The following is a 17,887-nucleotide window of genomic DNA, read 5'->3' on the forward strand; positions in this document are numbered from 1 at the left end:
AGACTCCTCGCCTCTCGCCCTCTGCGACGCGAACACCGCCGGCTGTGTGTGCGGACGCATCGAGACGCGGTGCAGCAGCAGGGCTGTGTGTGCGGACGCATCGAGACGCCGTGCAGCAGCAGGGCTGTGTGTGCAGACGCACCGAGACGCGGTGCAGCAGCAGGGCTGTGTGTGCAGACGCACCGAGACGCGGTGCAGCAACAGGGCTGTGTGTGCAGACGCATCGAGACGCGGTGCAGCAACAGGGCTGTGTGTGCGGACGCATCGAGACGCCGTGCAGCAACAGGGCTGTGTGTGCGGACGCATCGAGACGCCGTGCAGCAACAGGACTGTGTGTGCGGACGCATCGAGACGCCGTGCAGCAACAGGGCTGTGTGTGCGGACGCATCGAGACGCCGTGCAGCAACAGGGCTGTGTGTGCGGACGCACCGAGACGCCGTGCAGCAACAGGGCTGTGTGTGCGGACGCATCGAGACGCCGTGCAGCAACAGGGCTGTGTGTGCAGACGCATCGAGACGCGGTGCAGCAACAGGGCTGTGTGTGCAGACGCATCGAGACGCCGTGCAGCAACAGGGCTGTGTGTGCGGACGCATCCAGACGCGGTGCAGCAACAGGGCTGTGTGTGCGGACGCTTCGAGACGCCGTGCAGCAACAGGGCTGTGTGTGCGGACGCATCGAGACGCGGTGCAGCAACAGGGCTGTGTGTGCGGACGCATCGAGACGCCGTGCAGCAACAGGGCTGTGTGTGCGGACGCATCGAGACGCGGTGCAGCAACAGGGCTGTGTGTGCGGACGCAGCGAGACGCGGTGCAGCAACAGGGCTGTGTGTGCGGACGCATCGAGACGCGGTGCAGCAACAGGGCTGTGTGTGCGGACGCATCGAGACGCCGTGCAGCAACAGGGCTGTGTGTGCGGACGCATCGAGACGCCGTGCAGCAGCAGGGCTGTGTGTGCGGACGCATCGAGACGCGGTGCAGCAACAGGGCTGTGTGTGCGGACGCACCGAGACGCCGTGCAGCAACAGGGCTGTGTGTGCGGACGCATCGAGACGCGGTGCCCGATCCACTTTGTTACGACATCGTCGTCGTCTTTGTGACGAGGGTTGGTGGGGGGGGGGATCGTGGGGATAGGGGGTACAGGACGTACGTAACGGGCATCGTGGACATGGGAGTGCTTCACCCACCGATAGTTGAACCCTCGCGGCTGAGTTTAAACTAAACTGTGAAACTAAACTGTGAAACTAAACTTTATTTTTTACCAAGCGCCACTGAGCTACGTAGCGCTTTTTCAAAAGTGACCCAGCCACAAATGACAGCTCAACCAAGTGGCTTAACCACTTGGCAATTTAAAGCGGCCAAAGACTCTAAAACGCGTGACGTTGAGTCTAAATGTGGACGGGGAAACCGGAGGACCCGGGGAAAAATCCACGCGACCACGGGGAGAGAGACGCGCAAAATTAAAACATGAAGAATATTCGGGTCAAGGATAGAACCCTCGGCTTCCTGCATGCCAGGCGAGGTAGTAAACATCTCGCTCCCGTGGCTGGGAGAAGGGGGGGTCACGTGAAGCGATCAAGAAGTGAGTGTATTTGGCCTACTCTTTCAAACGTGCGAGGTGGATTGGAGTACCCACAGTTTACCCCACCAGGCGTAACAACCTGCCCATCGACAGTGGTTGCCGGGTGGACAGCGACGGAGGGGATTTGATAAACGCGCTCCGTTGTATCGAATGCCGCGCCGGGAGATCGAACCGGCCACCGTCTGGATGTCGAGTCCAGGGCGTCAACCATGACGTCACGGCAGCATCCGCGTTCAACATCGGCATCAGTCACTTCAACACGTGGACTTTCGCGACCAATATTGGTCAAGATAACGTTTCCTTTTTCCTTTATGTCGCGTAACTGCAAATGTGCCCCACGTCCACCTCCACCCGACACAGCCAATCGGTAAGGGTTGTGACCACAACCAGCATCGTCAGGCAATCGCCTGATGATGCTGCCTGTAAGCACATGTTTGTTTGTTGTAGTACAGAGTTAGACTGATGGCCTTAATCTAAGTTGTCTTGTGGTTGTTGTTGTTTGACTTGCATCCCACTGGGATTTTTGCACACAGCGTTGGTGTACGGTGCTTTTTCTGCAATATTTTGCTGTCTTTTCTTGGATTTTTTGTTTGCACATAGTCACTTTAAGATGTTTTCTTGTTCATGTTTTTTTTTTTCTGTTTGTTGCGGTTGCACCCGATTCAAGAGCCGAATGGCTCACAGGGCTATACCTAATACATGAACTTGAGACGTCGTACTCAATGCTAAACGTTGCGGGGGTTCTCTCTAAAACACAACCGGTGGCTATTTGCCTCTAACCCCCCTAACCTCCAACTCGTTCCGTACGCACCTGACAATAACAACGGCGTGGTTGTCGATTTGCTATCGGCGCTGTTGTTCCGATAGCGCAGGGCGATCACCACGAAGAGAGGCGCTGCCGCTGTTTCACAGACGCAGCGTGCGGTGGGTTCACAGTAGGGGGCGATGTTGCTGCTGCTGCTATTTGTAATCTCTATCGAGTAATATTTCAGTGTCACTTTTACAAATTTGGAAAATTTGGATCGTGGCCTCCTCTCTCCATATGACGTCAACATGGCTTCTAACATCCGATGCGAAGCAGACGGCGCGTGGCGTTTAAGGGTTGTTATCACACCGCAGTGATAACCAGGGCGGCCTGCCGGATGGGAACCGCGACTCCCACCCCACACCGCCCCCTCTGCAACAACGAGCGGCGTCACCGCCAAAGCAGATCACAAAGACAAACACGTGACTGAGATGAGAAGATGAAACGCTGAGCCGAGTTGCGGCCCCTGTGGGGGAGCCGTCGTGATTGTGTGTGCTTCTTCCCACGCGATTTATGCAGCAATCTCCCACTCACGGGAGGCAGGAGGGGGGGGGGGCTTATGATCATAAATTCGTCGCTCGCCACCGGTGGAGTAAAGTCAATTGGATCTGGAGTCCGGTCCGGTGTGGATGACGTAGCAAGCTCGCCACACAGACCGTGGGCTTTTCATCGTTGTCGTCGTCGTCATTGTTGTTGTTATTCACGGTAATTGCAACTCGCAGGGCGCCGCCGTCGACGCCGCAAGGTATTAGCTCACCCTGGAAGAGCGAGAGAGAGAGGGCGACTCAGAGCCGCTAGGAACCGCAGACGAGCGGGATGGCAGCAGCGGCAGCAGCCACGCGATCAGCTGCCACCAAATTCCCCCACCACCACCACTACCCCCACCGCAACCCCACCAAGCTCCGCGGTCCTCTACGTGTGAAAGTGTTTATCGGACAACTGATGAGTATCCACGTGTTGGGCGAAACCGCAGCAACCCGGAGATTAAACCACGCGCGCGAGGGGGCCACGTGCTTGAGTGGGCCGCAGACGGAGCAGGTGGAGTCCACGTGGCGCTGTGCCGCCTTCTCCTGGCGAGGCGTCGGGGTACGGGCACCTCGTGGACGCCCGCGGGGAGGGAGTCGCACAGCCCCCGTCTCTGTCGCGACCCACCAACCCTCCTCGCCGCTGCCTCCACAGTGCTGGGCTGCAGGCGCGGCGCGCCGCTGCCGTCCGGCTGGTCATACCAATATTAATCCACTGCTGGATGAGCGCTTCTCTACTCCGTAGTCATCTCTTCGGGGTGCCGCAAAGCAACAATCCACCCGGCGCCTGCACACATCGCTACATCTGGCGCGTCCCTTCCATCCCTTGGCTGCCACTCCATCCTTAGCCTCGGCCACAGACGCGTCCTGCCCCAGCCCAATAACGAGCTAACCGCTACGCCAGGCTCCCCACACGCTGCCACGAGCACACACCACACACACCCACGACACACACACACCCTACACACACCACACACCACACACACCCTACACACACACACCACACACACCCCACACACACCACACACCACACACACCCTACACACACCACTAACACCCACGCCCTACACACACCCTACACACACCACAAACACCCACGCCCTACACACACCACACACACCCTACACACACCACACACACCCTACACACACCACACACACCCACACCCACCACACACATCCACACCCTACACACACCACACACACCTACACCCGACACACACACCCACGCCCTACACACACCACACACACACGGCACGGTGTCGCTGTCGAGTGCGCGAGCAGTGTAACCGCACCGGGTCCCGTGCCAGCCACCCCGAACGCCAGCACTGGTGGAGCTCACACGTGACCACTGCATGCCACATGTGGCAATGAACCAGCACATTCACTAACATGACGCTACAGATGTAATTTGTGTCGTCGTCGTTTTTAAGCAACACTCGGTGCCGCCAAATAGCTGCAGGGTTGTTGGGAGTTTTGTTTCCTCACCACTGATTTTGGTCTTTTCGAGAGGTCAATGATCCCCTTGAACTTGCCCGTTCGTGTCCCGTGGAGGACACGCGGCCCACGCACTCACGGTAGAGGTGTCCGCCGGGGGTGTCCCGGGTTCTCTGGCCCTACACTGCCTATCTCCCGGCGCGGCAGCTGAATCAATGGTGCAAGTTTATTCAACCCCCCCCCCCCGCCAGACCCTCTCCGACTCGGTCTACTCAGCGGCGTAGGGGTAAATGGGTCCGCCACAGTTCGTCTATCGGCGGGTGCCATGTGGTGGGGTAAAGTGTGGGTACTTGCACCTCTCCCAAGGCTTCTGGTCAGCGTGGAAGAGTAGAGAAAATACATTCCAGAGAGGGGCTCTGTAGAGGTCCCTCCGGTGGAGGTACTTCCACCAGCAGTAGCGTGAGCGAACCATTGCAGGGTTGCGCCTTTATCTTGTACTCTGTGTGAGGCCGTGATGGGAATGCGTTAATCACGGAATCGGAATCTTGATCAGAGTTATTATTTATCCTGGAGAAATCCGATGAGCTATGACGATATTTTATTTCACAGTATAATGTCACATGCAATTGCACAGCCTCCAAAGGCGACCGCGTATCGTGGCCCTGTAGAGTCGCATCCGTGGATCTCTGGGCAAGTCTGTGTGTCTCTCTGCGGATAGGTCTCGATGTGGCCATGTGGGTCTCTGTGCCAGTCTATGGGTGCTATAGTGAACCAGCCAGCCCATGGCTCTCTAAAAACACTCACCGCCGTCGTCACGAACACGGTCTTTTAAACAAACAAACAAAAACCACACGAGTGTAGTGAGACAACGTTTCGAGCAGTGACAAAGGTAGAGTGACCGTGAAAAACAAAATGAAGAAACGAGACCGTGCAAAGACGAACTCGGAAAATAAAAACACAGCCACTCACTCGACTGGCGGTGATTCACGAGTGAGATGGCAGCAGAGAAACGTCGTGATTTATTTTATATTATACCTACGTGACTTTAGTAAGATACCAGTAGAGACACCGCAGAGATGTGGTGAGATGAGAAAAGAGAGATGGAGAAGAGACGACGATGAGAGAGAATAGCACGGTTGTGTTCATCATCTCGTTATGTGTATCGGGACTACAATGTGTGTTGATGTTTGATGCGACCCAATTCGTTCACCAACCCGGGGCCCCTTGAGCTGCTCGGGGCCCGTCAGCTCCGTTTGCTTTGCCTTGCGGCGCCACTCGCGGTTGGCGAAGTCGCCGCTGAATGAGTCTGCAATGTTCCTGATTACTCTTCAATCCCGTAGGGAACCTGACGGATCAATCACCCTCGCTCGCTCAACACCCACTCCGCTGTCCGTCGTGATCCCGCATCACCGCTGACACTCCTTCAATTCACGCCACGTCGTTTTACTGCCGGGAACAGAAAAGGCTGCGTGGCAGCGAATTAGCCGCCAGGGTGCATCGTGACCTCGTGCAGAGATTGAGTCTGTGAGTGATAGTGTGAGTGATAGTGTGAGTGGAGTTTGTATGCGCTCACCCTGTTCTGCAGAGAGTGAGTGTGAGTCTGTGAGTGAGTGAGTGAGTGGAGTTTGTATGTTCTCTGCCTGTTCTGCAGAGAGTGGGTGTGAGTCTGTGAGTGAGTGAGTGGAGTTTGCATATTATCCCCTTTGGTCTGCAAATAGTGAATGTGAGTGAGTGACTGATAGTGTGAGTGAGTGATAGTGTGAGTGAGTAGAGTTTGTATATTCTACCACTTGTTCTGCATGGAAAATTGCCTCCCCATACCGAATACAAATGAGGTCACGTGAAGGGATTGCAGATGTAGTTCTGCGATATCCGCTTCTGCGGGCCGCTTCTCTCACACGAAGGACCGCACACGGCTCCCAAACGGATTCTTGGTCCCGTGCCGCGGCATCGATAGCAGCGCTATCCGGACAACCCAAGCCGGTGCCATACCAACACGTGACCCTCCACTCGCACAGATTATCGGTGCATCGTCCACCGCCGGCGACCACTCGGCGAACTTGACCACGACCGCTTTTTTTCATCCGCGCAAATTCTCTCCATCGCAAAGCGGCGACTTTCTGCAGCCAACGGCGCTCTCGCGGGATTATCGCGAGAGGCGCGTCTCAACTCGAGCCCTAAACGCGTCCGCATCTCAGCATCCATCACAACCCGACGTGGAACAGGTCAAAGAACAAGCCACGCACGACTGGGTCATTACTGAATTAGCCACGGTGACAGTCAACGCGTTAAAAATACTCCATGTCTCGCCTCTGCTATTTTTCTCCCCTTCAAAATATTACCTCCCGGCTACATGCATTAATTAGGTGGTCCTTGTTACCAGCATTAATTACATTTCAACTAAAATTAGACCGCGCAGACCGCGACACGTGACCGACGTGAGATAATGACGTCTGGGGGATTGTCACAGGCGCGCGTGAGGGCGACGGTGGCCCCGGGACATCTCGCCGACGGGCAGCTCCCTGGCGACGTCCACGCCGAGCTGCTCGTGCGTGGATGGCCACGCTTTCGTACGGGTCCAAGCAGAGCGGGCGTCTCCACCTGCTTCAATGAAGGTCCCTTAGCCGACCGCAGCCTCTCGCCTGCGGCTGCGCTCGCTGCAGTGACCTGCAAGGCGGTGCGAGTCGCGCGCGTTGCCATCGCACGCACGCCTCTCTCAACCTTCTCCGGCCCTCCTGGACTGACCCGCTCTTCCCTGATCTCCCCTTGGCCTTCCCTTGCATGCAACAATTGATTGGTTTATGTACACACAGACCTTCCCTGGAATCCAGAGTGTCTTTGGTTCTTCGTCATCTCTGATCATTATTGGCCTTCCCTGACCCTCCTTGACCTTCCCCGACGTACCAACATTTCTTAGTCTTCACAATCTTCCAACCACTATTGGTGCTCCAATGATGGACTTCCCCGGCAAACTGGCCTGCCCGAATCTTCAGTGGCCTTCCTATGACCTTCCTTGACCTTCCACCGGCGCAACAACCGTCCCTGGCCTTCCTTGACCTTCCTTGACCTTCACGGTCACGCCACGAGGGCCCTTACCAGGCAATGCGTCGGCGTGGCCGTCTCGGAAAGGTCCCCTCGTTCCACGTCCCCAGACAAGCGAGCGAGCGAGCGAAGGAGCGCCACGTCTCCTGACACGCGGAGGCGGTGGCCTCATCAATATTCCAGGCACTGCCTCCTGCAGCAGGAGCCCCCCCCCCATCCACCCACCGCCTCCCCGTCCCCCGCCGCGTCCGCCGCTCAGGCACCGACGCCACGGCACGTGCACAACATTCACCGCCATCGCCGCCACTCCGAAGCCATTATTCGCTCAAAAATTACATTTTATTGTGAAGTTTTTTTCTTTTATTTTTGATAATCCAAGCGATTCCGCAGCGCTGCTCGTTCGTACAAATGCAAAGTGTCTTCACCCTCCCCCCTCGTTCCCTTCCACCACCTCCCCCCCCTATCCGGCACCCAGTCAACATCCCACGAGCGAACCTTTTCACGCAATGCCTTTTGCACAACAAATCCGACATTGGAGACGTCGTCGAGTCGAGTGACGGAGACTTCGCCTCCAGTCAAATCGTCCGCAAACTGCCGGATCTCTCGGCGGAACAGCGGAAAGTCACGATTCGATTGCACAGTACTTCTATGTTACCGTTGTACGTTCTCACGCCTTCGCCAATCAGCGGCGGAGCAGCCTTGGTGAAGTATGGTCACGTAGCCCCCCACGCGACCCGCACACGACGAGGAGGTGGGAGGGTGGGGAGGGTGGGGAGGGTGGGGAGGGTGGGGAGGGTGGGGATGGTGGGGAGGGCCTTCGCCCAGCAGCGGGTTGAGAGAAATGGCTTCAGCATCAAGTCGACCGAGTGTGGCGTCACGGAATGAGCGAGCCACCTCGACGCGCGTCTGGTGTCTGCTTCGGCGAGCGCTGCCAGCGGCGACTTGGCTACAGAAGGGGGTCTCGGGAATCACTGGGGGGGGGGGGGGGGTGAGACGCGCTGGCAATGCCCCGAGGTCCAGGCGTTTCAAATCCGGGCTCACACTCGGGTGGTTGAAACCGTTTCTTTTAATTGCATTACCGCTTACCGTATGGGAAAGTCCAGGAAAAAAAACGGTTACTGGTTTGGCGCACAGATTTAAATGTTCAGCAAGAAGCATAGCATGGTTATTACTTCTTGAACTGACACACAGAGGAGGGTGCCACTGTGGTGTAATGGTAGCACCACTCGTGACTTGCAACCCAGAGTGCTCCGGTTCGATTCCATCTCCCGGGGCGGCAGTCATCCCAATGATACACGTTTCAATCAGTCAATTGATTTATAAACTTCCACTAGAATAGGAAATCGATTCTGAAAACGGTTACCGGTTTCGCCCATTACAACCCTAGTCCACAGCAGATCAATGCATTGCGTAGCTTAGTCGCGTGCAGTTTGATTGCACGCAACCAAGCACGCAATCAATCTGCGATCAATTGCACAGCCGGTTGCTCACAGTGCGGACGGACAGACTCGACTTTTAAGTATCGTTCTGCTCGGCGATCTGAAGCGACGCGCTTCATGGCGAGCTGCACGACGATCGGCTCGTTACCATTCCGAATGAGCGCGTCGCGCAACTGCTCGCTCCGAAGTGGACAAAGCGGCCGCGGGCGTTTGCGTTGCGCGACCGCCCGCCCGGACGCCCATCGTTCTCGGCGCGCTGCGGTGCCGCTGGGCCGCACGTCGCGATCCGATCAATCGGCAAGCGCATCCGGTGGTGAACTCGCGCGGCCAAGAGCCCAACTCTCAGAGCGACGAATGGAGCTCATCCGCCCGGTTCGTCGCAACATCGTGAGATGTGGCTGCGGCATGGAGAGGAGAGCTCCCTCATCCAGCAGTGGATTGAGCATGGCTGATAATCGTGATGATCGGAGTAAGGATGAGACACGGGATTAAACGGTCCCAAAAAAAATCTAATCTGGACGAAACACTGACTCAGTGATTGGGGGGAGGGGGGGTAAGACCTGCAACTCCGCACAGATGAATCCAACAATCCATTGCTGTAAACTGCCAAATCTCCTGGCCGCCTCGACGCTCCGATTAGCCCGCACCGCGTCAAAAAGGAGGCGCGCATGAAACCAACATCGCAAGATCCATATCCATCGATTACATTTCGCCGCCTCTTTGCCGTGCAGCGCGTTGCCAAGTGGCACGAGTAAACATGCACGGCCGCGTGAACACAGCTGCCGGAGAACCTCGTTAGCGGGGGGGCGCTCGCTCCCTGCACGTGGACACCTGCTGCTACTGCTGCTACTGCTGCTACTGCTGCTACTGCTGCTACTGCTGCTACTGCTGCTACTGCTGCTACTGCTGCTACTGCTGCTACTGCTGCTACTGCTGCTACTGCTGCATCAGCCGCCCCCCACAGGATTGTAGGACACATCCCGATCCCCCATCTCAGGACGCTGCGAGCCGCGCCTGTGCACACCTGTGCACACCTGTGCAACTAAGCACACCTGTGCACGCCTGTGCGCGAACAGCTTATGACCAAATCGGCCGAAACGCGCACTTCAATATTCGGAAGCTAAGCAGGCGTTTGAGCCTGGTTCGTACTCGGATTGGGAGACTGCATGCAGGGAATAATAACCAACGGGTTGTGTAGGTTTGGGTTGCGAGATGGCAGTACAGCAATGGATTATTGAATCTATCTGTGCGGAGTTTTGAGTGTGTGTGTGCGTGTCACGCCCTGCTACTACGTGGTAGGGCTGTCTGGTTTGCTCTCACACGGAGTGCAACTTTCATTAATCATGGAATTCGTGGCCAAACATCCCAATGCAGCAGCAGCACCCTCATCATCATCATCATCATGAGCCATGTTCAATCCACTGCTGGATGAAGGCCTCCCCAAGCCACCGCCGCCATCCCTCGCGCTCCCGCGACGTAACAATCCACCCAGCACCTGCGTGCCACCTGATTTCACCGCTCCATCTCCTCTCATCAATACAAAGCGTGTGCTACGAAGAAGGGTCATTGCTCCAAATATCGCCTATTATATACCTTGATCGAGCCCCGTGGAGAGAGAGATCAATATCAGACGGCTATTCCCTCCTTCCCTGAGCTGCGACCGCTGCCACACGGGAGCAGAATTGACACCAGCGAGTGGCAGGATACAGACGCCCCAAGAGAATGCTGACAGCTGTAACACGGCAACAGCAACAACAACAGCAGCTAGAGTAGTAAGACACACTGTTGCGGGCAGCGGTAGTGCGCAGTTGTGAGATCACTCCCCCATGAAGTCGGCCACCTGTGTTCGATCCCCGGCCAAGGACGGCTAACGACATCGATGGCGAGTGATGTCTGACCGGGCGTCCCCCCCACTCTAACCCAAGGCAATGTTGTACTGTACTATACCCCAACGTCTATGCTCCCCGTGTTCGGCAAACCCCGACTGATCGGCGACGTGGCGAAGTATGAGCAAACGATACGCGGCAGCAGTGGCTCGGACAAAAGGAGTTGTGATTATAATCATCATTTTAACCACGTCGCGTATCATAATGCAACAACAATAGTCGTGATGACGATGGTGGTGGTGGTGATTGCGTTACCGTTGGCAGAAGCGGCTGCATTTGCGCTCCCTTGTCCTCGTCCATTGCCGGCGAGAGAGGCGCGGGGTGGGGGTCGCCCTGCGATGTTCAGCCGGTGGTGCTCACCCCGGATGTGCGATGGTCACTCTGTGCTGGTCACTCTGTGCTGGTCGCTGGGTGCTGCTGCTCACTGCCGCGATGTTCGCGAGCCGCACTCGTCGTGTGCACGCGGGGCTCTCCGCGGCTGCGTCTCCGAGGCGACGGTGAAGCTCGCGGCGACACGAGGGGGCGGGGTGGAGCTCGGTCAGAGGCTCCCTCGCCGGTCGCTCTTTCGGCTCCGCGAGGCGCCGAGACTCCTAATCGCCTCGCCACGACGCTATCCACGCGTCGTCTCCTCCTCCACCGCTTCCGGAAACGCCATGTATGGAGTGAGGCACGCGGGGCTATCGCGACTCAATAGAGACGTGCCCGCGGTGGTGATGGTGATGACGGTGGTGATGGTGGTGATGGTGATGTTTATTCATGAATCGCAACCTCGTGCGCGTCTCGCCGCCAGCGGGGTCACGGCGCACGGCGACCGGGCGCACCCAACGCGCGCGTCCGCGTTGCACAATCGCCGCTGCTGCCACTGCCCCTGCTGCCGCCGCTGCCGCCGCTGCCGCCGCTGCCGCCGCTGCCGCCGCTGCCGCCGCTGCTGCCGCGTGCAATGCGCGCGGCCGCGTGGGTGGCCGCGCTTTGTTGGCATCGACGCGCGATTGCGCACGCCGTATCTCGATCGCCCCACTGGGGGATCGCGTCCCGCCGCGTAAACAAACAACAACAACAAGCAGGTGCACTCACTCTGCACGCTGCGCAGGGCTTTGTAATCTGAGCCCCCTCTCTCCCCTGCTCCCTCTCATCGTCACCAAACTCCTGCCCCCACGTTTCACGTCTCATTTCCACCCTCCTCATCCTCCTCCCGCACCCTCCTCGTCCTCCTCCCTCCTTCCATCCCGCGCACTTCACGGCGAGCAGCGTGAGCGTGGCCAGGAGCCGTGAGAAGGGCGGGACAAAGACGGTGGTGGTGGGGGGGCTCTGTTATCTCGCACAAAGCTGCCCCCCACTCGCTCACGCACGGATCGCGGTTCCCAGCCCAGTGGCTGTAACGCAGCAGGTGTCTTGTGGTCACCTTGTGGTCACCTTGTGGTCAGGGCGACCACCATTCCTCGCTACAGCGCTCGCCCCCCCCAGCCCCCCCAGCCACACCACTTAACATCATCTCACAAAACCACTGCCCCCCTCCATCCCACCCAACTCACGCAGTCCCCCACCCCCAATCGCCCACCTAACCACGTCAACCCACATCCAGCGGGCCGTGCCCCGCTAAGGCCACTTTGCTGCTGTTGCTACTGACCGATTCGACTGCTGTTGCTGCTACCGCTGCTGCTGATGACGATGGCGCGACTGATCTGGTCACTACCGCTACTGCTGCTGTTCTTTCAGATGCTGCGACTGCTGCTGCTGCAGCTGCCGACACTTCTACTGCGTAAATCAGCGGCGTCTCAGCGGGCGAAGAGCGCATGGCTACGTGCCGAGCTCCAACAATTGTCCTTCCTTCATTCATTCAATCGAGCGATTTATTCATTTAATTATTAACTAACTCCGTAACGCGTGCATTCAAATATGCATGCATCAATACGGTGAAATCCCGTGCATTCATTCGTTGAATACGTGATGATGCTCCATCACGCGTGAACCCAGCCACTCACGAATTAATTAACTAATCGGTTAATTCATTCACGAGCCCGTTCGTTCATTAACTCGCATGCACGATTCTGAAGCACGACGCTCGTGAAACCAACGAATTGATTCACTCGCGAATGCATCGACGTATCAACTCACTCGTGCATTCACTCATTCGCAGACTCGCTTGCAGGCGTGCTGATACTGCTGCTGCCGCTGTTGCTGCAGGACGCGCTGCTCGTTCATTCACGGCCCCCACGCTGCCAGGGGCTGCAGAGCAGACCTCGTAGGTAGTGAGTGACTTACTCATTCATTCATATATTCATTCACTCGCTCGCTCATTCACTCGCTCATTAACCCATTCGTAAATTCACTCGCAGGCGTGGCGCTGCTGCAGAGCAATCATGAACCAACTCATTCATTTATCAAACGCTAATGCATTCATTTGTTTCAACCGCCCGCATTGTGTCCAAAATGCATTAATTCGCTCATTAATGTGTCAACTCACTCATGAACTCATTCCTTTACTCATTCGCACGCGCGCTGCCACAAAGCGGCGTTGACTCTCTGCGTCCGTTGCAGTCCAGGATCAGACTCGGCCGTCCCGTCCCTCCCCGTGGCCGTGACTCACGGGACTCCCTCTCCTCTCTGTCACACATCACCCGCACGAGGCTTTTCCATACCGCGGATTGAGAGATGCGGTCGCAATTTAGAGGCGGCTACGTCAATCCACAACGGCGTTATTGTTGTTGTCATTGTTGTTGTTGTTGTCATTGTACCTGCATTGGGGCAGTTGTTATCGTTGTTGTTGTTGTTGTTGTTGTTGTCGTTGTACCTGCGGTGGGGCAGTGGTTATTGTTGTTGTCATTGTTGTTGTTGTCGTTGTACCTGCGGTGGGGCAGTGGTTATCGTTGTTGTTGTCATTGTTGTTGTTGTCGTTGTACCTGCGGTGGGGCAGTGGTTATCGTTGTTGTTGTCATTGTTGTTGTTGTCGTTGTACCTGCGGTGGGGCAGTGGTTATTGTTGTTGTTGTCATTGTTGTTGTTGTCGTTGTACCTGCGGTGGGGCAGTGGTTATTGTTGTCATTGTTGTTGTTGTCGTTGTACCTGCGGTGGGGCAGTGGTTATCGTTGTTGTTGTTGTCATTGTCGTTGTTGTCGTTGTACCTGCGGTGGGGCAGTGGTTATCGTTGTTGTTGTTGTCATTGTCGTTGTCGTTGTACCTGCGGTGGGGCAGTGGTTATTGTTGTTGTTGTTGTCATTGTTGTTGTTGTCGTTGTACCTGCGGTGGGGCAGTGGTTATTGTTGTTGTTGTCGGTGTACCTGCGGTGGGGCAGTGGTTATTGTTGTTGTCATTGTTGTTGTTGTCGTTGTACCTGCGGTGGGGCAGTGGTTATTGTTGTTGTTGTTGTCATTGTTGTTGTTGTCGTTGTACCTGCGGTGGGGCAGTGGTTATTGTTGTTGTTGTCATTGTTGTTGTCGGTGTACCTGCGGTGGGGCAGTGGTTATTGTTGTTGTTGTCATTGTTGTTGTTGTCGTTGTACCTGCGGTGGGGCAGTGAGGCATTGGTTACCCAAAGCCTCACTGAGTCTCAAGACTCGCTTTCAGGGGGACCCTGTCTGCAGGCGTTACGGAAGTTGGGGGAGGAGGCGATGCTGCTGTTGCTGTTGCTGCTGCAGCATCGCGGCTACGAAGCCCGCACCTAAGTTCGAACCCCGGCCACGGCTAACATCAGTGGCGAATTACATCACCAACCCGCATAGACCAAGGTGGTGAAGTATGGTCAACCACATGACCTACATGACGTGGGGGAGGGGGGGGGGGGAGTAGGGGCCGTCCATAAATGACGTCACGCACCTAAGGGGGGGGGCGGGTCAGACATTTGTGACGATGGTGGGGGGGGGGGGGGAGAAATGTGACGTCACCTCAAAATGCGCAAATTTAAATAAATATAGAATTATTATAACAACACTAATTGTTATAACAACACTCCTACAACATCAGAGTGCAGCGCCACATTGAATACGCACTACAATGACAATAGTTTAAAGCGATTTGAAGCATGTTTTATTTTCAAAATGGAAATATGCTTTGGGGGGGGGGGGGCGAGCAGAGCTTTGTGTCGTCATATTTGAGGGGGGGTCTGACTTTTTGTGACGCCGTGTGACGAGGGGTGGGGTGGGGGGGGTCAAAAATCGTCCAAAATCGCGTGACGTCATTTATGGACGTCACCCCCCGGCTCCTGCTGCACGCGCACGGAGTCAGCCGGCCACGTGCTCGCTTCGCGGCCCATTTATCGAGCGGATCAAACATCGCGCTAATTTGTATATCAAAGCCAAGGGTTTTTGTTTGTATCGTAGCAAAAATAAACTACAGACAGCTGCTGCTGCGTGACTCACACCCGACGCATAATGATAATTGACATTTCTAAAGTGGCGCATTTCATCCGTTGATCCCAGTGCGTCACCTTGCATGGGGAATAAGTAAACAATCATAACCTTACCAAGCTTCAAATCAAGATTTAATCACAGCCTGTAGGGTGAACGGCTAGAACTGGTGCGGTGTAAAGGCGAGTTTAAAGAGGCGAGTTTGCAAGACCGGCTTAAATATAGCTCGCTGTTCACCACGCGTGTGATACTCGATTGATACATTGTGATAACTGCACCGGGCGACGAGTGTGCACATTCAGGCCACTGCAGTGCTGTCACACTCGGGTTGAGCGGAGAGATTCACGCGAGCACTTCGCGTCTCTGCCACACAGCGGTGGCTAACACCGCTAAGCACCATATTCAAGTTTCAAGTTCACGTATGAGGTATAGTCCTGTGAGCCATTCGGCTCTTGAATCGGGTGCAACCGCAACAACCAAAAACATGAACAAGAAAACATCTTAAAGTGACTATGTGACTAAGTGCAAACAGAAAATCCAGGGGGAAAAAACAGCAAAAATTCCAGGAAAAAGCACCGTACACCAATGCTGTGTGCAAAAATCCCAGTGGGATGCAAGTCAAACAACAACAACAAGCACAAGACAACTTAGATTAAGGCCATCAGTCTAACTCCGTACTCTAACAAACAAACATGGCCAAACCAAAGAACGTTTCTAAATCACCAAAATAAAAGCCATAAGCAATGTAACAGTGATCATAGAAACTGACCGAAATTTCACAAAAAAACGACATAAACAACATGTACCACCAAACCCTGCAGCCATAGCTGGCTGCATGAGTCACTCCACAACAGCATCGCCTCTTGGCCTCCGTTCCATCACCTATAACCCTTCCAGAACTTCCTTCATCAAACGTCTCACCTCTCATCATCGCAATCAGTGTGTCCATTGGACCAACTTAGTCAGATCAATGACCGCATTTGTGAATGGGGGGATGAGGAGAGGGGGGGGGGCAGCCCCCACCACTGCACGCGAGGTCAGTGTCGTGTCGTCTGTGCGCGGCTCCTCTGGCAGGCGACACTCGAGCGCCGATGAGCGACGGTGCATCGCGGGCTCTCCACCGCAGTCGCAGGGCGTCCTGCAGGCCCCCAGGGCGTCCTCTGGGCCCCCAGGGCGTCCTCTGGGCCCCCAGGGCGTTCTCTGGGCCCCCAGGGCGTTCTCTGGGCCCCCAGGGCGTCCTCCGGACCCCCAGGGCTCGGAGGCCTCGGGTGCCGAGGGCCCCTCGGCAGCACCCCAGGAGGCGCTCCGGACGACCCCAGCTGAAGATCGCGCGCGGTTCCGCCAACCCCTGACGATGTTCCCAATGCACGCATCTGGGCTTTGCTGGATTGTTCTAAAGTTGCCTTGCTGTCCAAGCCACTTTAGATTCTAAGAGCATCGTTTTTGTTTGAATACATCGCTACCTGAATAATTTTGTACATTATTCGTGTCATCGTCATCATTATTCTGATCAAGACGTGGGCTTTCGCGACAAATACATTAATATAATCGTGGTTTTGGGTTAGATCGCGATCATCATCATTATTGTAATTATTGTTGTTGTGCCAGTGCAGCACCCTCCTAGAAATTAGTCTAGACTCTCATCGCCTCCCATCCCCCCTCGCCCCCACCCCTCCCCCTCACCCCCACCCCTCCCCCCTCACCCCCTCCCATCCCCCCTCACCCCCACCCCTCCCATCCCCTCTCACCCCCAACCCTCCCATCCTCAACCCACCCCCTCCCATCCCCCCTCACCCCCACCCCTCCCATCCTCAACCCCCACCCACTCCCATCTCATCTCCCACCCACGCCGCTCCTCATTAAGCGACGCGGGGATATTTGTTTTTGGCCCGGTCCCGCGGGAAGGGAAGGCGTGCGGCGTGGCCTACATCCCCTCCATCGCCTCCATCCCCTCCCGTGATGAGATTGGACTGGGGGTGGGGGTAGTTGGAAGTCGACGCCGGTCAGAGACTGCGAGCCCAGCGTGGCCCGCACCGCTCATCTTTATTACTCTGCTTCCATGTTCTTGTTGTTTTGATACACAGAGCCCGGTGCAATCATGTCACGGTGGCGAGATGTTAACTACCTCGCCTGGTATGCAGGAAGTCGTGGGTTCGATCACGACCCTGACGCCTGCTGTGTATTTGGAGTTTGCGTGTCTCTCTCTCTCTCCTCGTGGTCGCGTGAACTTTTCTCTGACTGCTATAAATTACCACGTGATCAGCCACTTAGTTGAGCTGTCATTTGTGGCCAAGTCGCTGTTGAAAAAGAGCTACACAGCTCAGTGGGGCCTTACCTGGTAAAATAAAAAAAATTGTTGAGTTTAGAATCGCGAGCCGCTGACAAACGCGCGGACTCGAACCCAGAAAATCAGCGGCGCGTGGGCCCTCACGAGCGTCGCCGACACGGCCATCGTGAACCCTCTCCGAGCCCGTTGCACAACGGCGGTCGTCACCGCATCATCATCGCGCGCTTTCGGATGCGCTTTTGCGACTCTCATGGAACGCCCTTTCTTTCCGATATTCGAAAGCCACTGGGAGCTAATGGCACTTTTAAATCAGCATCTAGATTGACGAACTCATTTGTTAAAAACAGTTTTTTTTTGTGTTTAGTTTGTTGTCATTCCCCCGTGCCTCCGATATTAGTACGGTTGGCTACGTACGGTGCGAAAGAAGTTCAACATACATACGTACCCACGTTCATCCACCTGTAATACAGAGTGGGATTCTGCCGAACCCGCCCTCGCCCTCCAACACCCCCACCCCCTCCCCCCCACGAGTCTTGGGGGGCCTCGTGT

General features: G+C 55.8%; 1 protein-coding gene across 2 annotated transcripts in view; it reads right to left on the reverse strand.

Annotated features, from left to right (window-relative positions):
• LOC133356679 (electroneutral sodium bicarbonate exchanger 1-like) overlaps positions 1–11,649 on the reverse strand; it is an 82,990-nt gene extending 71,341 nt beyond the window's left edge. For both annotated transcript variants that reach the window (XM_061574337.1, XM_061574329.1), the window contains exon 1: positions 10,966–11,649. In XM_061574337.1, coding sequence (XP_061430321.1) covers positions 10,966–11,010 — 45 coding nt within the window. In that variant the 5' untranslated portion in view covers positions 11,011–11,649. The remainder of the gene's footprint in view (positions 1–10,965) is intronic.
• Positions 11,650–17,887: the final 6,238 nt, after the last annotated feature.

Source organism: Lethenteron reissneri, chromosome 7, assembly GCF_015708825.2.
Source record: "Lethenteron reissneri isolate LAM-NWPU_2019-01 chromosome 7, ASM1570882v1, whole genome shotgun sequence".
Lineage (NCBI taxonomy): Eukaryota > Metazoa > Chordata > Hyperoartia > Petromyzontiformes > Petromyzontidae > Lethenteron > Lethenteron reissneri.